At 33.7% G+C, this 24,600-nt stretch overlaps 1 protein-coding gene across 1 annotated transcript in view; it reads right to left on the bottom strand.

The window, feature by feature from the left end:
- Positions 1 to 2,548: 2,548 nt before the first annotated feature.
- Positions 2,549 to 24,600, bottom strand: part of LOC135846337 (diacylglycerol kinase theta) — a 48,529-nt gene continuing 26,477 nt past the window's right edge. Inside the window, exons 3-20 of the mRNA XM_065365367.1 lie at positions 18,461 to 18,569; positions 17,438 to 17,658; positions 13,908 to 14,064; positions 12,941 to 13,147; positions 12,711 to 12,845; positions 8,257 to 8,374; positions 7,723 to 7,916; positions 7,368 to 7,580; positions 7,080 to 7,214; positions 6,230 to 6,404; positions 5,964 to 6,112; positions 5,447 to 5,617; positions 5,228 to 5,363; positions 4,974 to 5,135; positions 4,725 to 4,881; positions 4,542 to 4,649; positions 4,366 to 4,474; positions 2,549 to 4,013 (exon numbers count right to left, since the gene is read on the bottom strand). Of these exons, the coding sequence (XP_065221439.1) occupies positions 4,373 to 4,474; positions 4,542 to 4,649; positions 4,725 to 4,881; positions 4,974 to 5,135; positions 5,228 to 5,363; positions 5,447 to 5,617; positions 5,964 to 6,112; positions 6,230 to 6,404; positions 7,080 to 7,214; positions 7,368 to 7,580; positions 7,723 to 7,916; positions 8,257 to 8,374; positions 12,711 to 12,845; positions 12,941 to 13,147; positions 13,908 to 14,064; positions 17,438 to 17,658; positions 18,461 to 18,569 (2,649 nt within the window). The 3' untranslated portion in view covers positions 2,549 to 4,013; positions 4,366 to 4,372. The remainder of the gene's footprint in view (positions 4,014 to 4,365; positions 4,475 to 4,541; positions 4,650 to 4,724; positions 4,882 to 4,973; positions 5,136 to 5,227; positions 5,364 to 5,446; positions 5,618 to 5,963; positions 6,113 to 6,229; positions 6,405 to 7,079; positions 7,215 to 7,367; positions 7,581 to 7,722; positions 7,917 to 8,256; positions 8,375 to 12,710; positions 12,846 to 12,940; positions 13,148 to 13,907; positions 14,065 to 17,437; positions 17,659 to 18,460; positions 18,570 to 24,600) is intronic.

The following is a 24,600-nucleotide window of genomic DNA, read 5'->3' on the forward strand; positions in this document are numbered from 1 at the left end:
ATGAAAATTTTATAGAAATTCCTGAACAAGAAATTGCAATACAAAAAAAAGAACAGGAAGAAAATAGATTTTAAAAAAACACCAAGTAGGTAAAGTCTTGAAAAAAAGAAAAAATTTTAATATGTACCTACAGCAAAAAAAAAGTGAAAAAAAGAGTGAACAAAATCAGAATTTTATGAAAACACGAAAATGAAAGTACCTACCTACCTGATATATAATATTGAAATACATTTTTGAAATGGACCAAAAACAAACAAAAAAATGGAAATCAAACAAAAATGAAAAATTTTACATTTTGGTTCCATTGAAAATGTAAAACTCAAAATTCAAAAAAGTAGGAAGAAATTCTAGGCAAAGACGAAAAATAGCTCAAAAAATAATTAGGTATTAAAAAAAAAACAAAATAATTGAAAACTGAACAAATTCTTATAAAATTTTTGAAAATTTACATTATTTTGTTATAAAAATGGATGCATATAAAATAAAACTATAAATTAAATAAATCGACGCCTTTAATATTCAAAATCAAAAAATAATATTTGTTAGGGTACCTAAATTAGAATTGTAACCCCAGTTTTTTTTAACAGCATCATATAAGGCGTACCTACCAAATAGGTAGGTACTAATACTGATATTTTAACAAATTAAGCGTTTCCTTGATACCTACGTAGGTATTTTATAAGCAGTTGAAAAAATTAGGAATATTTTCTGGTTGAAGAATTCTTACTGATCTTCGATTAGCTCAACTACTGTAAGTACATAAATACATTTAAAAATTTGGTAGGTACTTTTCCGAGTGAACTCGTGATTTTATTTTTTATTTTACCAGTAAAAAATAATTCTACTTTTTCATGATTTTTCAATTTTCATCTGCATTTTGAATAAGTAGGTATTTGAGAGAATAAATCTTTCCTAAAACGTTGAAAAAAATTCAGAATCGCAGTTGTGAATGAATAAAAAATTCAATCACTGTCCTTTGTAGATTAATTTTGATGGACGCCCTCCTTCATCCACTTTGGAGCATTATTTTTCTGAGACTCTGTTATCTCGATAATTTCCCTAAATTGGAGTCCCCTACCCCTCAATGTAGGTAAATTTTATAAAAATTCTTCGCAGCTACCTAATACGCAACTTTTATTCGTCTTACATGATCAAAAATTCTTGCTTAATGATTCCGATTTGCTCGAAATTAATACCATCGTGACTTTTCCTTCTGATATTCTTAGTCACAGTCGATGAATAATAGCAGTTATTTCATACAAATTGAATTTACGTGCGTCTACGTGCCTACAAAATATGAAAATTTCAATTTCATTTCCATATCTCGACCAGTTCACGTCACTCAGATTATAAATCACGATTATATCAGGTTCCTGCAATAAAGACTCGGAAAGAGTGAAGATGAAGACACACACAGATAACACTATCGATCGATTATACACGTTTAGATAAATAGTAAGTACCTAAGTAAAATCGTCATTTAATTTTGGTACGAAAATTTTCCAACAGCTTAATGAAATCTTTCATCAATACTTATCTGGAACGAACATTACATTGAAAAATTTCATCAACTGAACGAATATAGGGGTCAACGACCTTAAGCGTGGTTTCCTTTCCATCTCGAAGGAAATTTTCTACACACGAGATGAACTCGCAGTATTCACGTGAGTTGAGTAGGTAATCTGAACAGTGAATAAATGCTCCATTGACATACTATTTCTAGCGTTGAAGCTTCGTATATCGCTGCTGTAATAGCATGGTTGGTCCATAATTACGTCAATCAAATAACCAACAACCAAATGAAAAAATATCGCTTCAGATTAATAATGGAACTTAAAATATGCAGATAAATACCTAGACCTACCTACCTTAATATTTTTAGAACATTCTTAGTAAAAAAAAAAAAAAAAAAAAAAAAAAAGACCGGTAGATGCAAAGCAATGGTTCATTTGTTTTAGCCTTTTCATAACCTATCCATATTACAATAATGGAATGACATCTTGGTCGTTTTTCTACGATAAAGAATCTTAAAAAATGAAATTTGAATCACGAATAGCTTCATTGTTGAAACAGTAATCTATCAAACGCTTGTGTAGCTGAGTCACGGTACAAGGCATAAACACAGTTCACAGATTGATTGAATAACTATTTCGAGTGCTAATTATGCACAAAAATTAAACTTGCATCACAATTAGCATATCATTTCTTTCTTTTTGTTAAAGAGAGAGATAGAGAGAGATGAAAAAAATCAAGTTAAAAAAATGATAAAAACAAAAAAAGTTTGCTTTTATCAATTGCAAATTATAGAACGAGTGGAGTTACCACAAAATTAAGAAATTAACAGACAATTTATACACAGGTAAAAGCTAGCTTCTAAGGAAATGAAATTGTAAAAAAAATACAAAATAAAAAAAAATAGAACAGCACATTCATATCTAAATTTGAATATGCACTATGTTACTTCAATTTACGAGTCAAGATGTCATTTTGTCACTATACTATTGGATTTTTCAATGTTAATAGTACCTACAAAAATTACTCGCAACAATTACTCAATAATAATTTATTTCAAATAACTTACATAATATACAGGTTACTTTATTAAATAAATTTAAAAAATACAAGCAAAATTTATATAAGTAGTAGAACATAGCGTATGACTATTTCGCCACGCACGACATACGAAGATTCGAGTCCGAGGGGGAATCAACGTATGCCTGAGCCCCGTGCATGATGAAATCTCAAAATGGAAAACAAAAAATGATCAATGTCGCAACTTTGCCTCGGTAAAATTGCAACATTATGCTGGACAAATTTTAAACTCGTTTTAGCCCAATACAGCAGAAGGCTTCTTCGGTGAAAAAGTGAAACCTAATAGGGTAAGTACTCCAAGATCGAGTAACGTGACTACTTTTTCACCATATCTACAAACGATTTTAAAATTTGTCGACGAAATGAGAAATAAATAAAAGAAATGAAAAAAAAAATATTAACAACAATCAACAGCATCTTAAAAATAATTAAATCAATAACATAACAGTTACGTTATTACATACATCTAAAGTCACTGGTAAATTGGAAAATAATTCCTCTGACATTTTTTTTTGTCAAAACTGCACAACCTAAAACAACGATATTGAATTCGAAAATAATCTCGCGTAGTTTAGCACGTTAAAGAAAGAAAACGTCTTTTAATATAATTATACTCTTTTTTTTTTAGATAATTTCTATTAAATATTTGTTCACATTCAAACCTCCATTGGCATTCGTAACACTGAACACTCGCCTAATGTACGTATAAAAAAAATAAATAAAAAAGAAAAAAAAAGCATAGTTTTGTGCTTCAAAGATAATCAAATTGACAGCTGAAATACTTCTTAAAATTATTTTGATTTGAAACAAAAAAAAAAGTTTTCTGGTAATATAATAGGTATTTCAGTAATTCAGCACTTCGTTTACAAATTTCAAAGCTTTTTTAAAATGATGGAAGATTTGGCGTTAAAATAAAGATTTTTTGATATTTCAACAGAGATCATAAAAATACTAACGAGTAACTAAAATAAATCGAATTCTAATCAAAGAATAATAAAGTACCATCGAGAGGTAGATAAAATAAAATAATTGATAAAAATGTAAAAAAAAAATGCACATACGAATCAATTTCTTTTTTTTAAAAAAAAAATAAATAAGTACTGACTAGACGTAAATTTTTCTAAATAATAAAAACTAACTCCATACGTCGGCTTTTTAAACCAGACAAAAACAGGAAAAAAAAACAAGTGAATTCGTAAACAAATTTGTGCTTATCTGATGTATAACTTTTAAATCCTACATTACAATTAAAACCTTAGCTGTAAATGTGAGATTTTTTTGGTAACTGTAACAAAACAAAATTAAGGAATGCTACACAAAAATAAAACAAATGAAAAGGAATATCAATAAATTAAAAGCGAAGTAAATATTTTACGTTGAATTTTTGATTTCGTAGCAATTCTGCATGTTTTTCAAGAAATCTGAAATTCAAAATAAAAATCATTGTGAAATAAATAATCTAGTAAAATAAGTTTAAAGCAAGTGATTTTTGTTGGAAATGGCAACCCTCATTCTTCCTCACAATATTCAATTCGGCTACCCGCATACCCACAAGTATATGAAATTGCATAACCAGAACGCCGTAAATACGAAACAAGAATATTTCAGAGGAGAATTTGTCTTTCCAAACGAGTGTCCTTACTATGTTCTGGTTTTAATTGAAGAATTTTTTTTTGTCTTAAAATAGTTTAGAAATTTTTAATTTATATTGTAATACTTACGAAAAGCACGATTTTAAATTATTCAAAAAGGTACTTGGGATGGCCTACTCACCATATGATTAACTTTCATCGATAGTTTTTCTATTTTCTTCACCATTAATTGAACTAAGACTTGGTGGTGGAGGTGGATGTTTGCCTTTGTTTTTCTTCAACATAGTCGCCTGTAAAATTAATCCAATCATTTAGCATCTTAAAATATTAAATTTAAAAAAAAATAAATGAACTCACTTTTAAGGCCGATTTTAAGATCACAATTTCTCCGGGTCCAAATCTTGTCGGTTCACCGTCAATTTGAATAGGTGTCTTAACAGTGAGATGAATTTTAATATGGCCACCCTACGATAAAACGTGCAGATATTAAACATATTTGTTTGGGATTTTAACATCATAAAAATGTAAAAAATGACTCACTTGAGCGATACGAATACCACTACGGAGCCCGGATTGAATTTGTCCGAGATGGATAACGCCACTAACCCCGATGACTTCCAGCATTCCATCATAATGGTTGGGGGATGCAAATTGTTCTTCTTTATCATGACCCCATGGATTTGCTCCAGCTCCCCAACTACAGGTTAATAATTCAATAAACGTGTTAAAATAATTAATGAAAATATCAGGGGTAAAGACATATTTATGTAGGTAGGTAGTTTTTCTCACCTTAAAATGTTTAATACTATAATTCCTTCTAAATCTGGTAATTCGACTGGTTTATTGTCGACTTCTAGACGCACATTTCTATGCAGCGCTTCGTAACTTGTGCCGCTTGGAGCTAACATTTTCTTCAAACCCATTCGAAAATACATATGTTTATTTCCGAGTCTGAAATAATAATTTGAATCCGAATTAGTTGATAACCAAATACATAAAATTTCGATACAGTTACGTCGTTAAACTGTAGCTTTTGTACTCACCGACTCTGAAATTTCTGTGGATTTTCTTTTCTAGCATTATGGAAGGCGAGGCATAAATCAGCATCGAGACCGATACCGAAATAATTATTCATAACTAATACTCCAGACTTATTTTCATCACTTGCTGGTGTAGTTGCTGTAAAATAAAATTACATTGTGGTTAAAACAATTTTTTTATTATTTCTTACGTAGATTAGAGGTAATCAAAATGACGCTAACCAGCTGAATTAGACGCTGGTGGTGGTTCTTGGCAATCTTCCGGATAAAGCATTACCGTCCATCGATCTAATCGAATTTCTTCGGCATCTATTACACCTCTTAATAAACTAAGAATATTGCCGTTACCGTTGTAGCCAGATCCCCAGCGTAGAACTCTTGATAAATCGTTGCCTAAAAATAGAAAAACTCATTACACATTTTTATTGTCTACAACCATTCAAGCATAAAATAGGCTATGAATTAAATGTATCAATCAAATGGACTTTGGCTCGTATTCAAATAGGTACATATCTACCTCAAAAGGTACACTAATGAATTTACAAGGGATAGAGGGGGGTGTAATAACATGTGCACAAACTTGAAATTAGTACTAAGTACGTATTTTAATTTTATTTTATTTTTTTTTTTTTGAAAAAATGTTTATTCGATTGGTTATGTGTTCGGAGATAGAAACGTCGAATCTAATCAAATAATTAGGTAACTTTCAACTGACATCTGCAATCAAGAACAAACTCACCAGTGCCTAATGGGACAATACCGCAAGGAGGAGATGAACATTCGCTATCCTGACCAACGTTGTCCAAACATTGAAGCACCCAGCCAACAGTACCATCTCCGCCGCAAACTAATATTCGATAATCTTGAATATGTCGGAAGACGTATAATCTGTGATAATAATAACGTTGAATTATTATTTTCATGTAAATCTCACACACACGCGATGAGAATTAATTTCAATTAGGTATAGTACAATCTAATCGAGAATATCTATTGTGATCTTACCCTGGTAACGGTCCTCCATTTACTAAATTAAAAACTTGATAAGGATTAAGCACTTTTCTAAAACGAGTGATAAGCTCTAAACCTTGGCATCCTCCAGACTGTACGTTTACGAAGACTAATAATGGTTTTACACCGGATGGTATCATTAATGGTTCTATGCTCGGTAATAACATCACTGAAAATAGATATACCGAGAATTAATACCTAGGTATCTTAAAATATGCACTAAATATCATACAGGTAGGTTATTACATCGAAAAATTAAATCAAGTAGGTAAGATGACATAATATTTCCTTTATGTCATTCGAGTAGTATAACCTAAATGTACAAGGCGCAAATCTGGTATCTCATGAACTACTGTATATTTTTTCCAATTGTATTTTTCCATAGTTATGGTTGCATTAAACTAATGTTCAATATATGGTGTAGGTATAAATTCTTTGATTGAGAAGATGAAATCATTCAAGTTATTGAAATAAGACAGCTATGCAACCCATCAATTTGCAAATCCGGATTTTAAATTCGAACAGTAGAGTAAGAATTTCAATATAGGTTACATTTAAAAATATCCGTGAAGACGATTTAATGATCGAATATTATTGTTGATATTTGTAACGTATGCCGACGATATAAACCCTTCAAACGAATGTTTAAAAATAAAATATCCCGACTAAACTACGTAAATAGCTCTTTTGTCAAAAATAAACCCTTCGAGGCATATTTTTATGATTTTTTTTTCATCAAAGTAAGCTCCCACTTTTTACATCTTGTACATGAGTTTTATCTCGTCTAACAACGAAAGCGGATGGCAATTTTATGAAAATAATCACCCGAATACCAATAACTTACCTAATAACGGTTTATTATCGTATTTTTCTTCTCTTAATTTATAAAATGCGGAAACAGCCTTTTTTGAATCATCGAATGTAATAACCAACGATCCGAATTCGTAATAAATAGGTCCTATGCTACAAAATTTGCTCTCTGAAAAATACAATTGACATAAATAAAATGATCATTTCACAATACGTATACATTTTATTTTTTTTTTCAAAGATAGGTAGGTACCTATACCGTGTAAAATTTTCCTTTAGAGTTTTGAAAAAATATGTCAGTGATTTTTAAAAAGCCTCTTACCTTTTCCTAATAGTTCTGTGAGAAAAGTTTCGTAATTACGTTCGGAATAATTTTTTGGTAAATTTCCAACAAACAAGGCAACAGTGGTTCCATGTGGATCTTGTTTCAATTGCAAATAAAACCTCATCAGATGCATTCTGTAAATAGATTCTCTGCCTATTTGTTTCATTATTTGCCAAGGTTGTTCGTTTTGTTCTAGAACACGTTCTGTCACTGCAACACGAAAGGGTAAAAAAAATTAATTTTATACGAGGTAAATAGAGTACCTACATAATATAGATAGTACGTGTATGTAATAAAGGGTGATGATAGGAGGATGAAGAGCAAAGAGCAACAGGGGTAAAAGTACACATACCTCCTCTATCGAGTAAAACTTCGCAAAGTCTGTAATTACTGAAATGAGCATTTTCTAAACCAAATTCAAATAATGCTTTTTTAATCAAATCGGTAACGGTTGTTTTATCGTCCACCGTCGCAATACAATACGGTTTGTTGGTTTGTAATTTTCCGGAATAAATTCGTACTTCGCCTATGGTATTATCGCGATCCCTAAACAAATAAATACCGTAATTAAATAGGATACATGCAGCGATAGAAATTACTACCGTATAGCATTTACTACCGATCAACAATGTACATAGATTTTGGATTAGAAAAATAATTAAGTAATTCTAGCAACACATCGAGAAGAAAATGTAAACAAGTCGAATGAGAGTAATTGTTAGCTCGAGAGTGTCTATGTTAACTTGAAAGCTGAGCATACGAATGATGGTATAGTTTCGTCGCATTTTGCAACTTTTATACGATTTTTTCATACAATGGAATGGATCTCGTACGTTGCAGCGTGAAATCGACGAGTTGGGTAAATTTTCTCTCGTGCTGGACTTACTTGAATCTTAAATAAACCGCTGGTCGTCTGCCTTCTTTGCGAAATAAAGACATAACTGGTGAAGGATCCGTTAATCGAGCTTCGTCTTCCGAATAAATATCAGTTAAGTAAAATGCAGCTGTAAATTAATTAAGAATACGTTTTAGAATTTTTTTTCAGCTAAATGTTATCGTGCCGAGTGCTCCGTAACAATATGTGTTGAGTATATCGCTACGTAATTAGCAACTTAAACTGCACAAGCGTGAATTGATTTGCCGATCCTGGAAACAGAAGGGGCAAAGATGATTTGAAGACTACTCACAAAACCTGTTTTGGAACCCCAGTCAGAGTCCATTTCCATAGATTTATTCCATAGGTATGGTACTTGATTTTTTCCCCGGAATATAAAAACATCTCAACCAGAATTATTTCAACAGAATTCGCTCAAATTCGGTACTCAATCTTGGAATTGCGTTAAATTGAAGGTCAACTCAAAATTTATCAAATTTATGGATGATCAAATTTTTAGAAGATGGCGGAGGAGAGTGAAAAATGTCACAGAAGTCAAATAAGAAACCAATCGTTAGGATTACATCAGAAATTGGGAAGGTACCATATCCAAAATTCAGCACCCTTAGAGCATCTTGGAGGGGAGAACCCCGGTTTTTCGAATATTTTTTGACCTAGGAAACCCTTGTGTCATGCCTTGACTTCATCAAATTGACCTACAAAGCTGAAATTTGGCGTGTGCATTCTGAGGCTGTCCTATATGCGCCTTTTGAGAGTTTTGTCTTTTCAACCCCTTCACACCTCTTTTCAGCTGCAAAAAGTATTTCCCCGTCTTTTGTATAATGGGTTATGATTCTGTGTCATTGCTGGAGCCTCCCCATAATAACCTATAGGAGGATGGAAATTTGTATGTGGGCCTTTTAGTGATCATCATCAACATTTATAGTATTAGGTCATTGTTTTAATCGTTGAATTTGTAGTGGATCCTCTAGCTGTCTTGTTTTGGCATTTGGATGGTCTGGTAGTCACCAGGCCCAGTCCCTACAACCTAGTTACCGAGCAAATCTCAATGGGCTGCGACGTATTTGGACCAGTGAAGTAAAAACTGGGCTGCTTAAAAAATTTCTGAATACATTTTCATGCTTTGTGTCCTACACACCTTAGAAAAATGGGAGAAAAAATGGTGCCAATTAATTGAGGAGCCCAGAATCAGGGCCACTGAAATGGGATCTCTGGGTGGGCTACTGAGGGTCCAACCGTGGTAGTTGCAAGTGGTATCTTATTGCAAATTTACGAATTTCTTCTATCACATTAGGTGTCTTGAGGTCTTGATGGATTTGATCTTCGCAAACATACCAGGGTACACAGGTGACTTTACGGCTTACACAGCCATTCATTCTGGCATCATTTTTAGCTATAGGTCCCAATTGGTTTAATGATTGTTTTATAAATCAACAGCTTATTCTATGTAAAGCGATATTTTCTTACTCAGTAGCTATGACATATTATGCAGCTTTAGGTTGACTTCATCTCATTTCTTTTCAAAATTATACGAGTATTATGGATTCTCCGTGTAAGTTTTCTGTCTAGGTGCATACCAATATACTTGACGCTTAGTTTTTCCTAGGGTGCTCAAAGAGGGGGTAAAATCATTGTTCGCCATTTTGGTTATGGTGATAACAGTTTTCAACAGACTGCTGCGTTTGTGGCTACTGATTTTACCGTCCACTTCACTACTCAGCTGGTGATTGTTTACATCCCTATTGACAAAAATTATGTGATAGCATGCTAAAACGCATGCTTTTATGCATAGCACAAGCATGAGTGAATTTGGACTTTTTTCAAAAAAAGCATGTGATTCAGCCTGCAAATATCATGCGTAAAAGTAATGTTAAAGCATGTAAAATGAAATAAGAATTGAAAAAAAATTTGCCCTGGGCAGGGATCGAACCCGGGACCCGCAGTTTCTTGTTTCCTGCGTTCCTTACCAACTTGGCCACTTCACTGCTTGCAAAGAGTGGAGTTATTTCCCCATAAATGTTTGCACTTTTTGGATTTGGGAGAAAAATGTAAAAATTTAATAGTTCACGACACACAAACATTTATGTGGAAATAACTCCACTCTTTGCAAGCGGCGAAGTGGCCGGGCGGGTTAGGTATAATGCAGAAAAGCATGAAACCGTGGGTCCCAGGTTCAATCCCAGCCCAGTCCAGGGCAACAATTTTTGTAATTTTTATTTTATTTTACATGCTTTAATGTTACTTTACTTTTACTCATACTATTCGCAGGCTGAATCGCATGTTTATTTTTGAAAGAAGTCCAAATTCACGCATTACGCATCAACACGCCTGTTTTTATGCATAATTTTGTCAATAGGGATCACTTCACCCAGACGTAACCAAAATGCTAGACAATGATTTTACTCCCTCTTTGAGCACCCTAGTTTTTCAGGTATTATTTGCCCATTTAGGAATACAGGTGTGTAGTGTGTAACTGATATTTTGATTAGAAAATACCCTATCGACAACAATTATGCGATAGCATGCTAAAACCCATGCTTTTATGCATAGCAAAAGCTATGCGTGAATTTGGACTTTTTTCAAAAAAAGCATGTGTAAAAGTAATGTTAAAGAATACCTAGGTATATAATGAAAAAACAATTGAAAAAATAAAAAATTTTGCCCTAGGTGGGGATCAAACCTGGGACTTGCAGTTTTCATTATTCCGCATTACCTTACATACTCGGCCACTTCGCTGCTTGCAAAGAGTGGAGTTATTTTCGCATAAATGTTTGCACTTTTTGGACTTTGGAGAAAACTTAAAAAATGTAATAAGCTCACAACGTCACAACGCACAAACATTCATGTGGAAATAACTCCACTCTTTGCAAGCAGCGAAGTGGCCGAATTTGTTAGGTAACGCAGAATAATGAAAACTGCGTGTCCCAGATTTGCAGGGTTGCGGAACGATACCGATACCGAAAAACCAATACCCGCAAAATCACCTAATTTTTGAAAAAAATTGAAAAAACCGAAAACCGATACCAATAAGTTGACAAATGAAAAACCGATTTAGAAAATACCAATATAATTTCAAAATCGGTACAAAATACCGAAAACCAATACCGAAATTATTTTAAAATCTGTATTTTGGTACTCATTTTTGCATATTTCTGCAAATGAAACAATTCCAACATCAAACAAAATGAGTTTATTCATTTCAATGATCACTTTTCTTTGTTGATTTTCCTCCCATTTCATTCTCATTTCAACTTTTATACTACTACTCTCTCAATTTCTGAATTTTAAGCCAAAGTGTTCTGTTATTAGCTTGATTTTTGGGTGATAAAATACCAATACCAAAACCGAAAACCGAAATAAAATTCACAAAAATTGGAAAAACCGATACCAAAAACGAAATTTTGAGGTAGAAATTGATGAAAACCGAAAAACCAATACCGTTTTAGCCACCACATTTGAAATACCAATACCACGTACCGATACCGTTTTGTTTTATCGTTCCGCAACCCTGCAGATTTGATCCCTGCCTGGGGCAAATTTTTTTCAATTTTTCTGTCATTTTACATTCTTTAAAATTACTTTTACGCATGCTTTTCACAGGCTGAATCGCATGTTTTTTTTTGAAAAACGTCTAAATTCACGCATACACATCTACACGCCTGTTTTTATTCATAATTTTGTCAATAGGGTATTACATGTTCACTGTTCATATTTGTCATTGTTGATTTTTCAACTTTTCATCCCCTCCCCACTACTTTACAGCTGCAAAAAGGGGATTTTTGTGCCATTGTTGGAACCTTACCAAATTGACCTATGGGGCTGAAGTTTTGAATGAACATCCACAGGGTTTCCTATGTGTGCCTTTTGGAGATTTAGACTTTTCAGCTTCTCCTCCACTTTTTTCAGCGGCAAAAATGTATTTTTGCGCAATTTTTTAATGTGATGGTTTGATTTTGTGTGTAAATTTACAAAAAAGTTGACTTTTGCTTACTTACTGTCGCACTATTTTTGATGAATACTAGTTTAGAGGGGGGCAGCTATCCAAATGCAATTGAGGAGGGAGGAGGGTTCACCAATGAATCCTTCTCAGAATCAAAGGAGAGTCCAAAATTAAAATAGCTTTGGGTGATTGAAATTTTCAGACAACTTTGGTCCCTTCAGTTTTGAGCTTAGATAAAATGAAGATTGAAGATGACCTAATTTATACATTTTTCAAATGTTCCACAAAAAAAGATACTTATGTTCATTACTTCATCTGCAAAATGCAAGGAGTTATGAGGCTTTGAGGATCAACGCAAAATACCCCTAACGTAGCCCCTTCAATTTCTGTGATGAACAAACTACTTTTCACACACTTGTGTAGTTTGAGTTGCTGTACTGGCAGGATGAAACATTCGGTTCCTGTTGCGGAACACCCCGTATGGGCATTAAGTTGTCATTTTTACCTGGGTTTCGCGCAATGTGAAACGCTTCCAATGCTGTATTCAAAATATGTTCCGATGATGCTAATCTGGAGACTGTTATGGTTCGAAATATTTTACGTTTGTAGGACAGATCGCCGTCGTATACTTTGATTACCTCTGCAACAAAATACGTTGGTAAATAATAGTTAGATGAAGTAAGAAGCTTTAAATCCTGTTTAAAGGAACTGAATCAAGCTAGAATTCCAACTCACCTTCGTCTTTATCTTCTTTTTCTTTATATTTCTCAGATTTTTCCTTATCTTTGTCTTTTTCCTTGCCTTCTTTTTCTTTTTCTTTAGTAGAAGTAGGACCACCGCCTCCGCCACCACTTTGAGATTCGCGATCTTCTGAATCGAAACACCTGGACATCTCCACCATGCTGATCTCATCGGATATACTCCGTGCTCCCACAAGATTATCAGTACATAAAAAAACGGGCACAAAATTAAAGATAATCCAAAAGTGGTACAATTCAGAATACTTTATATAAAAACTATTATCCAAGCAAGTAAGTGCTTATAACCTGAGAATTCGCATTTTTACGAATATAACTTACATACAACATACGCACGAATTGATATCAAAGATATACACATATACGAATTCGTCGTCGAACAACGCAGATATAATTAATCATAGGGCGACGCGACGATGCGCGGCGGCGTCGAATCAAAATTCGCAATCTTAATCACAACGATACATGTTATAGGGTAATTAATTTTCATATCAGATTTGCGAATTAATTTGAAATTATAGCCGAAAGACAGCGCCGCGCCGCGTAATTACGAGACGAGGGGGGGGAGGAAGAACGCGAAGAAAAATTAATTAAAACATTAAATTCGATTAGCGAGAGAGGAGCGGAAACGAAAGGGTAATTAAAATTGCAGATATGAATAAAGGTGTACGTAAAAAGGCCTGTAGTTATTTCAACCGCCTTTTCCTTCCGAAACTTGGCCAAACTGACACTCAAATTATAATTTAGGTGGTTCCGGAAAAAAGCGCTTGTCAGAGGAAATCGAAGTTGCCGATCGAAAGGGTTCTTCTTCAACGGACGTAGCTTTACTAACGTTGCAAAGAGTGGCGCGAAAATGATTTACTTTTTTAATTTACCTTACAGCAGGAAAGCACTGCGCTTCGCTACGTTCGTTGTATGTATAGTTACATAGATTAGATACTTACGAGTGGATTCTTTTCTCTCTGGTTCTTTAATGCCGATAATTGCTTCGATGGGTACTTCGGTACGTGGAACGCTGACCGCGTGAGGTGGTAAAAAAATAGGTTCCAAAGCGCCGAAATTACATTCAGTTGGAATATATTGCTTGCACGCCGGATGAGACTGCAAAATACACGAATGCAAATTATGTAATGGCAGATATTTGTTTTGCTTACTTCTTAAAATCGTATGGTAGAAAAACTAATATCTCAAAGTAGGTGCCTACGTTTCATTTCTGTATATTATTATAGGCATATTCGATCGGTACTGAATAGAAATAAGATTCGATTTGGTCACTCTTGATGCATTTAGGTAGGTACATTACCTACCCACAGATACCTACTTTTACTGGAAGTATTTCTTTAGAAAAGTAGGTAGGTACCTATCGTCTTCAAAGACGATTCAATTTACAAAATAGTTGACATTCGATTTTTATTCAATTTGTAAGCCACCCATTTAAAAAAGATATGCTTTTCCAACTAGCTAGTAACCACCTCGAATTTGAGATTCACCTGCCCTAATCAATTTCGAATGTGAATCTCATGACAGAATTGAATTTTCAGTTGCCGAAACTTATTAAATTACAGCACCATCTGGAGCAATTAGAAATTGCTGGAGAAGAGTCGACTTTTGCTGGAGGATGCAAATTGGCTCAAAAATTGTGGAAATTAATTCAAAGGGTTGACTTTGTAGTGTTTAAATTGATATTCAAATTTTTATGTCGAAATACGAGTACCCTACTGTCAAAAAACCAACCTTGTTAGGGACGTTTATGCTAAACGATATCATTTTACATAGGACTGATCATAGAACTTTCAATTCATTTTGGTCATTCTAAATTGGAAAATTTGGTTGTTTTGCAGACTCAAAGCGATGCTTGAATTTCGCCTAGAATTTTTCTAATATCTACGAGGATGCCTACTTATTAGTTTAGGTTCCTGATAATTAATTATCGTTGATTATAGCTCTAATTATCACTGATTAAGGCTCTTTGTGATCAAAATAATGATTAATTTAATACCTTCCTAATAATCGATATCTCAGTGCCTACCAATCACGATGCTGACATGTTGATAAGTGGTTATAGAATATAGGTAGGTACTTCTCTAATGAGACATTTCAAACAGACGTGATCAAAGTAGGTAGGTAAGTATAAGATGACATAGGTAGTTCATCATAGAGTAAATTGATACTCAAGTTGAACCAAAATAATTAACATCAAAACATCTGTTTCGGTTCGTCCCTTCAAGGAGAGGGGAGGAAGGGGGTAATTTCTTCGTTGGTTTGTTTACTTAGTTGAGTTTTTTTTTATGTTGTTCTGGATTTTGGCTACAGATTCTTGAAAATCTGGATTTTGGTAGACTTAGAATCCACGAGATTCTGCTTGGGTATACCTATAGGTATTACTTACAAGGGAACCTCTTGAGGTGTCACACTCCGATTTGAACGGGACCGCGATTTTTGGAAAGAGCATAGTCTAAAACTCCCAAAACCAAATTTTCAGCAGTCCGAGTTCATTTTTTGATTTTTGGCGTTTTTTTAAAAATTCAAAATTGACTGTTTTTGGCGATTTATGCTTTTTTTTAAAAAGTACGTACTTACTTAATCAGTAAAAATGATCAAAATAAGTCCCAAAACTAATATTAATTACCCAAATTCAAATTTCACCATTTCCAGTCATTCTGGAGCCTCCCGCGCGATTTTTCAATTTCTCCAGAATTTTGAATTTGCTCCATAGAAGGCGTAAATATGAAATTGGGCAGCTAAAAATCGAGTTGTATATTACACTCGACCTATTTAACGAGTTTATCCACATTTGAGCCGATTTTGAGAGTGACACCTCAAAAGTGGCTTTTTGACCAGCTTTTTTCGAAATTAAAAAATCCAAAAACTCGAAAGTTTCCCATTTCTGTGGAAATTTTTGAAATTCAGGCGAATCGCTGTACATATTTTGTGCAAAACTAACCCCCCAAATCCAAATTTCACAATTTCCCGCCATTCTGGAGCCTCCCGCGCGATTTTTCAACTTCTCCAGAATTTTGAGTTTGCTCCAGAAGGCGTGAATATGAAGTTGGGCAGCTAAAAACCGAGTTGTATGTTACACTCGACCTGTTTAACGAGTTTATCCACATTTGAGCCGATTTTGAGAGTGACACCTCAAAAGTGGCTTTTTGACCAGCTTTTTTCGAAATTAAAAAATCCAAAAACTCGAAAGTTTCCCATTTCTGTGGAAATTTTTGAAATTCAGGCGAATCGCTGTACATATTTTGTGCAAAACTAACCCCCCAAATCCAAATTTCACAATTTCCCGCCATTCTGGAGCCTCCCGCGCGATTTTTCAACTTCTCCAGAATTTTGAGTTTGCTCCAGAAGGCGTGAATATGAAGTTGGGCAGCTAAAAACCGAGTTGTATGTTACACTCGACCTGTTTAAAGAGCTGTTTATCTACATTTGAGCCGATTTTGAGAGTGATACCTCAAGAGTGGTTTTTTGAGGTGTCACTCTCGCTCCAAAACGGTTGGAAATGGTAGCATTTGCGCTCCGGGGTTAGTTCTTGAAGAAATACAGCGATTCGCACAAATTTCAAAAATTTTCCTCACAAACGGTTATCTTCTGATTTTTTTGGATTTTTTAATTTTGATAAAAGCTGGTCAAAAACCCACTTTTGAGGTGTCACTCTCAAAATTGGCTCAAATGTGGATAAAATCGTTAAACAGGTCGAGTGTAATACACAACTCGATTTTTAGCTGCCCAACTACATATTCACGCCTTCTGGAGCAAATTAAAAATTCTGGAGAAATTGAAAAATCGCGCTGGAGGCTCCAGAATGGCTGGAAATGGTAAAATTTGGATTTGGGTAATTAATATTAGTTTTGGGACATATTTTGACCATTTTTACTGATCAAGTAGGTACATATACATACTTTTGAAAAAAAAGCATAAATCGCCAAAAACAGTCAACTTTGAATTTTTAAAAATTCGCCAAAAATCGAAAAATGAACTTGGGCAGCTGAAAATTTGGTTTTAGGAGTTTTACACTATGCTCTTTCCAAAAATCGCGGCCCCCCTTTAAATCGTAGTATGATACCTCAAGAGGTTCCTTTGTTAGCTGTTTTGAAAATTAAGGTATTTTGGATTTCACCTGGGGAAAAAAAGACTTGAGATTTTGAAAGTTGGCAACTGGAATCTAAAAAGTAGGTACATATTTAAAAAAGATATTTTATAAAACGTTCAAAATCCAAAATAGTGAAGTTTTCTATGAATTGTGAAATCTCCAGATAACTATATTTTCATTTTCATTTCGTAAAAGTTTTTTGCATAGGTATCTATGAAGTAACTTGTGATAACTAATGGTATTTTTCTGTATGTGGTTACTCAATTAATGCCTTCCAAATCGAATCTTATATTTTCACAGAGCCTAAAACGATGGCATATGCTTCTATACGTAATATGATTGAAGATATGAAAAATATGCATCAAAAAGAATCAAACTTACGCAAATGCCGCACCACTCGCATCGATACCCGGATAGACATTCGGATGACCAACAAGTCTTCTTACATACAGTACATTTGGCGCTATTTGGCAAATTACCCTCCCTCCAGTGATGCTCGTACGTCACTAAAGAGAGTTGTTTTCCAGGAACATAAACATCGATTTCTTTACAATTTGCTAGAGCGAATTCTACACAGTCAGCGTGAGCGTAATATTCACAAACTGCAAACACACATCGAGATCATGAAAATAAATGAATCGTACCACAAAAATAATAATTGTACTTATAACTTGTACTTCATATAAAAATACAAGAGTATGATGACCATAGCAAACCATATCATATACGCAATGTACAAAGGCCACGCGAAAAATAATTTTAATCAATTTCTTATAACCATCAATCTTTCGTAAAATACGCGTGTTTAGCACCGTCCTGTCGCATTAACCAAATTAATTTCCCATTCCTTAATATAGAAACGAAGCCCAAAATTTTGGTACACAAACAACGCCGCCGCTCTCAGTCTCATCGCCAAACGAAATCGATACAAGCTTACCAAACCCTTATTATTAAAACGTGATATTTTTACACAGCGAAAAATTTTCACCCACCCGATATTCGCGTCTTCGTATGTTAAACACGTGTTTGTGATAAATTTTCCATTCTTGAAGAGAAAAAATATCGTATATATCGTTCTATAAATTTACACCCATGCGTACGATTTAAAATGCCTAAATATTCCAGCTTCTTTTTTTTTATATTTTTGGTTCGCGAAAGGCTTTCCGTATACTAATCGATTTTTTGTTTGTCGATACGAATATCAACACTGATATTCGTGTTCCATACTTTTATCCTTGAATGCGTTCACATAATATGTACAATCTTGGCTTCATTAGTTGGCGGTTTATTCATTTTTAAAATCCTATATTGCTATGTTCATCTCGTTAATATAGTACATATCTACATTATACAATTTATAAGATTTCGAGCGAGTGAATCGAACATGTGTAGGTAGGTACTTACTTTCGCAATACCATTCGGTGTAATTTCGATTATCCCATCTTTTACGGCAAACGTTACAAAATTTTCTTTTTGGTGAAAGAGCAGATGTCCAACAATGAGCTACGGGATTCTGCGAACAAAAGTAAAGCACCAAATTAAATAATTACCTCGAAGATGAACATCGAAAATTGAAATCATAGGTATCACTTTCGTGGAATTTATTGTATCAAGCAACAATAATTATCTACCTACACCTACAACTTTAGCATATGTAAATTCTTCTTGCATAATTTTTACATTAAAACACCTCTAGTCCTTTATAGTGCAGAGCTCATAGAGAACAAAAAAAAACCACTCGTTGAGTAGGCAATTTATTAAATACTTTGATATGACAATATGCAAGTGTCAATTTATCAAAGAGCTCTTCAATTCGTTCCAACCTTTTATGTTCGAGTAGGCAACACTTTATGCATCGCAATCTGCACAATCAAGTATGTGAACTTTTCAACAAGTTTTCAACCACTTGGATCTTTTTTTTTCGTGTTTTTTCCACATCTACATAGATTGTATTATAGAGTTGCATATACATATTTACAATCAAAGGAAATACCCATAGAACGAATGAATATCAATATTTCACTTTGATTTTTGAATAAGTTACCTAGCATACGTAAAATCATCATGCATCATCTCATGTCTATACTTAGGTACCTATGAAGATCGGAATTCAATCTACTCATCTCAAGGAGGCGGAGATTATAAAAATTAGGTAAAAGTAAACTGTTTCATAAAATTTAAAGAAAACAAAGTTTAAAATTCGATAATTTTTCATTCCTAATTGGTATGGAGGAAGAAGAAATGTAACTATTTTGTTTTAAATCCAGATCTAGAGCCATCGAGATGTTATTTCTTTCTTTCTTTTTGTGTTACTCAAAAAAAATTAGAGGAAAAATTATTGGCCAACTTTTTATTGATTAGGTAGAAGTACCAATTTTTGAAAATTTCCCAGCTTCAGGAAACCAGAGTAATAGAGAAAACTGACTTATTAAATCCCCTCCCCTCTTCACCATTTGGTCAATTTCACATGAAACCTAGGCAAAAATGATGGGATCTGATGAGATCCAATCAAATCTGGTCAGATGAAATCGAATCCAGATAATATCTCAGGATCTGATCTGATGAAACATGTCTAAACGGATCCGAATAGGTCCGATTAGATCAAATCGAACCGGTTTAATCAGGTCTGGTAAACTCTGATCACTTTCCTCTGATCAGAAACTAAGGTTAGAAGTTATTAAATATTTTATCTGCTCAGAAAAGGAAATATTACCTTACAATTAGTCACTTTCCTGATCTAATCACTGATTATAGGCTCGATTTTTTCCCAAGTGCATATTCAAAAATGAAATTTTTTGGCACAATCCTTGTAATAAAATTTGGTATAAACTGATTTAATTACAATTCTTTTTGTTTATTTATCAACATGTGTGCCTACGATGTGTGCACAGTAGGATTTTTTACAACAATCTTGCAGGAAAATTTTTCAATCCGGCAACACTGCATTTTCAGAATCGATTAAGAACAAAATCTCAGTAGAGGTAAAATAAAGTAGCCTGCTTCCAAATAATATTAAAGCTGGAGGTGAAGAGTGCTCCCTGCTCAGTGAAGTTTTCAGTTGAATAGGTACTCTGAGTTTTGTTCCTACTATGTAGGTATATCAAGAATGAAAAAAAGAATGTTTAAAGACTCCTCCCTCAAGCCTTTCCCATGATCGGAACAAATTGAAAATTAAAAAAATTTATCCACATGGTTCTAGAATTGAAGGGGAAAAATCCATGAACTAATTAAAATGATGGAAACTGGTTGAAAACAGCATTTTTAAGTTCAAAAACCAAACTCAAAATTTTGAAAATTTAGTTGGTACCATGATTAGGTACTTAAGTATTATCCCAAAAAAAACACATACCTATGCAATGATTGGATTTGCATTTTAACAATAAGAATTATTATCTCAGGAAAACACATTTTCCAATTACTTTCAATTTATTATCACATTTAGAAGCTCAACTTTTCATGAATGAAGATAATGATACCTACTCTTGAGAAGGTCTTATTTTTCCAAAAAATGTCTAAAAATTCATGAAACTGAGCAGTTATTATGTAGCTGCAGCTCTCTGAATGTTCTTTTTATACTTTACATTAGTGAGAAAAAAGCCCTTTTTGGGGCACCATATTTTTTTAATGTCTCAAAATCTCAAAAATTTTCGATAGGGCACAACTGAAATTCATAGAAATCCTCTTTTTTGTCATATCTAAACTACCAACACGTTTTAACGGTCACTTTGAAAATATATCTTGCTGGCCATTTAAAAAAATCCATAAAATCACAAAATGTGTAATGCAATTGGGCAGCTATGGCTCCTTTTTTTCAGTTCCTGTTCCTACCACCATTGAGTTTCAAGGGTTATTTTCAGAATGACCAAAAAAAAGACGAATTTTTCAACATCATAGGACGTTTTTCCCTCCTCCTGCTTCTCCAAAGAAAATATTTATCTCACTTTATGTCAAAATTGAGTCTCTAAACATGCTATAATTCAAATTATGATTGAACCGAAAAACTAGTTTCGAGAAATGAAATATTTCTCCGAGTTAAAAAAGAACATTTTTATAAGCTCTTACAAAACATGAAAATTCGATAATAAAAAATTAAGTAAAACATAAAACAACAGCACGCGAATTAGTCCGTAATTTTAAAAATTCCATCCAGTTCCAAAATTCACTCCGCTAACATCTCGTTAACGAGTAGATAATTAGAGAACATGACGAAAGAAGTACTTATAGCTACGAGAGACACGAGGGATGAAACACCAGAGAGAAGAAAAAAACATGCATAAAAAAATACGATAATCTCTTGAACTCGGTGAAAATGAAACGTAGTTCAAAAAGCTTCAATAACGAAGAAAGGTGATGAAAAACACTCGACTCGAGAGGACCAACGAGAGGTAATTATACGAACGGAAATTTTATTTTTTCAAAAACACTCGACTGCATAGCCGAGTTATACCCATTTGAGGGAAATTTTTTCCTTCTGCGTCGAAACAAAGAAAAGTCTCATTCGTCGTTATGTGGGCAATAGATATCGTCTGCCTATGTATTTAATTAACTCATCTCGTCGTAAACACGATATTTACATCAATGGGTGGATCTGAGATGTATTTTTTCTCAACTTGGTGAAAAAATAATAAGGCAGGCGTGGTAAGAATTAAACGTAATTTATCTTTTACGATTGCAATGGCTGCAACGAACGAAATGGTGAAAATTCGTCGTTTATTATCGTATAATTAGCGTTCGAAGAAGAAAAAAAAAACAATTTTCGTTTTTCCGTCATACAATTGAAAAAATACTGTCTAGAGGAGAATGTTGTACATCGACTCACAAATGTGCTACCAGCGCTGCTGGAATCGAGCGGTGAAAAAAATCAAAGCATTATTCCCGCTGCGTGTGGCGAATTTTTGTTCTACATACTCGTAGTAGGTAGTGAATTGATTTTGGCAAACATTTTCAAATTTAGTTTTTTTTTCTCTCGCTGGTTCCCCTTTCATCTGTACACTACATGCAACCGCATATGTAAAATTAAAAATCTTTCGGTGCAGCCTTTTACAAAGGTACCTAGACCTACTACCTATTTAGTATTTATACCTACATTTGTACCTATTACATTTAAAATAGCATATCAGTAAAGTTATTAAATGATTTTTTCCTGGTTATGTCGTATTTCATTACGATTATTTTTACCATATAAATGAAACATTTTCGCATGAAAGAATGAATGCAGTTTTACAAAATGAACGTATGCATGGGTCGTTTTACGTAGATGAAACGAAAAGCATTTTCCATTAAAAACTTCCTGTTTTTGAATTTTAGAATAAATAGAGGAATTTTTTTTTATTCGCTAAATTATCATAAATTATGTACAGTAGTTGATGGTAATAGGTCTATGGTACGTAACTACGTACATAATGAACTGCAGCCTGTGAATTTAGTATATAAACCTATATGTTTTGCAGGGAATATAGTATACATATAATTACAATATTCAAATGGAACTTTTCTCTGGATTTATTATGCAAGTAGGAGTAGGTAGATAGAGGTTCAGTCAGAACAATGAAATTGGCGATTTCAAAAGTTTGTAAAGGTTTTTTTTTTTAAAAGCCAAAATGCGAATTTTAAAGCAGATTTTTTTAAATGAAACGTTCACATGTTCCAAAGAACGCAAATGTTTATACGCGGGATATGAAGGGATACACACCTTATGACCTAACAAAATGGGAATGCGATGGTCACGGAGGCAAAAGATAGGTTTTCAGAGATCTTTTTAAAAAGTTGAGTAAACGCTCAATCGCAAGTAGGTGTAGATTGGTTTTCATTAACATTAGAAGAACTTATTTGCATACTTTTTTAATCCTCTGTCTCATCCTACTTTCTCCAAAAGATGAAGTTAGGTACCAAAAAGTCCAAAAAATTTACAGAAAATAAAAAAAATCTTTCAAAATTGGCAAAAAAAACTTTCAGGCAATAATCCAATCCTTAGCCAATCTCTCGATTATCAATCATGAATTTAGCTCACTTTTATTTACCAGAGAGGGGAGCTCCTGAACAAAATTTTGACATGCTCAAATAAAAAATTGATGTTACAGGAATTCAAATTTTTTGAAATACTTTTTTTTTGGTGTTTATAATTACACGATTATTACACCCGTGAAAGGGGGGGGGGGTTAAATTTGGTTTGTGAGATTGGTGTTTTTTATTAGGGTGATGAATACCTATTTGTATTTCAGAGGGTTCATCAGGAGTAATATGTAGGTGGTGTGGTATAGGAATTAGGAATTAAAGAGATTTTAAGAACTAGGAACAATATAATGAGAAAATAGGTATTAGGAAAATTCACGATTAGGAATTATTGGGATGGGTTTGGATTAGGATAAGACAAACCTACCTAACCACATAATACAAAAATGCTCTAATTTTACTCAAATTCACGAAGATATGTTTCAATCAATATTTCATCGAAAGAAAGGGATTTTATTTACAAGGTAGGTAGAACCTACATCATACACAATCATGGTTGGAACGTGTCCCAGTGTAAAATTAACTCGAAAAGTAATTTGAAATTACATACATTTCTAGACATTGTAAACAAGTCGAAATAGTTGGAAATCTACTAAATCTATACCTAGATTATTCAGATTGAATCACTGTTATAAATCCATACCTAGATCATTCAGAGAAATTCTAACTACTTTACCATTAACCTAATCATTACCTTGACCATATCAATAGTAGTTTGGACTGAATCTTTTCATAGATTATATCTTAGCCCGATACTTTGAAATAAGAACCTAAATGCTGACCAACATATTGGCTAGAGGATTTCCCTCAGCCCTGCCGGTAACTCGACCAGGAAACTTACTCCATTAGAATTATTGTCCAATTAATTAGTGAAATAAATTCATAGCAACACAAATAACACTCGCGTTACCGGAGAAATTATATCATTTTAATTAGTTCAAATATTTAAACAAAAAACTCGAATACTGCCATGAAATGACAGGCAAATTACAAAATAAAAAATATGGAAAAAATACGAACGCACGTTCTTAATCGAGTAGAAAAAACATACTGAAGAATAGGTAGGTTGTACCTATTGTCATAATCACTCGAGTTTCCCACCATAGATTTTAACCTTGAGATGGGCTCATTGAATTTATGTACCAAGTTTTGCCTAACTATTTCTATTTAGGCTCGTCTATAGCACAGTGGGTTTTCTTTTACCTGTAGTGAAGTCTGTTTTGCTTTAGTTGAGGGCAGTTGAAAAGTATGTGTTGGATGGATGTGGGTTCGTTTCTGCAGAATTGGCATGGGGGTTTTGGTTCTTTTTGGTATAGGTGGTTATGTGTAATTTTTGTGATGAGGATTTCTTCTTTTCGGTTTAGGTGGCCCAGATTTTTCCAGGGGGGTTGCTTTTTTGTGTTGGAAGAGTTTGTTGGAAGTTTGTTGTGACCAAAAGTTCTGCCAGTTGGTAAAAGCGTTGTGAGTGATTAGAGATTTAATGTCATCAGGAGTAAGAGAGGTAAGAGGGGAGGGGACAGCGGCGGTTTTTG

The sequence above is a fragment of the Planococcus citri genome, chromosome 5 (genome assembly GCF_950023065.1).
Source record: "Planococcus citri chromosome 5, ihPlaCitr1.1, whole genome shotgun sequence".
NCBI classification, from domain to species: Eukaryota; Metazoa; Arthropoda; class Insecta; order Hemiptera; family Pseudococcidae; genus Planococcus; species Planococcus citri.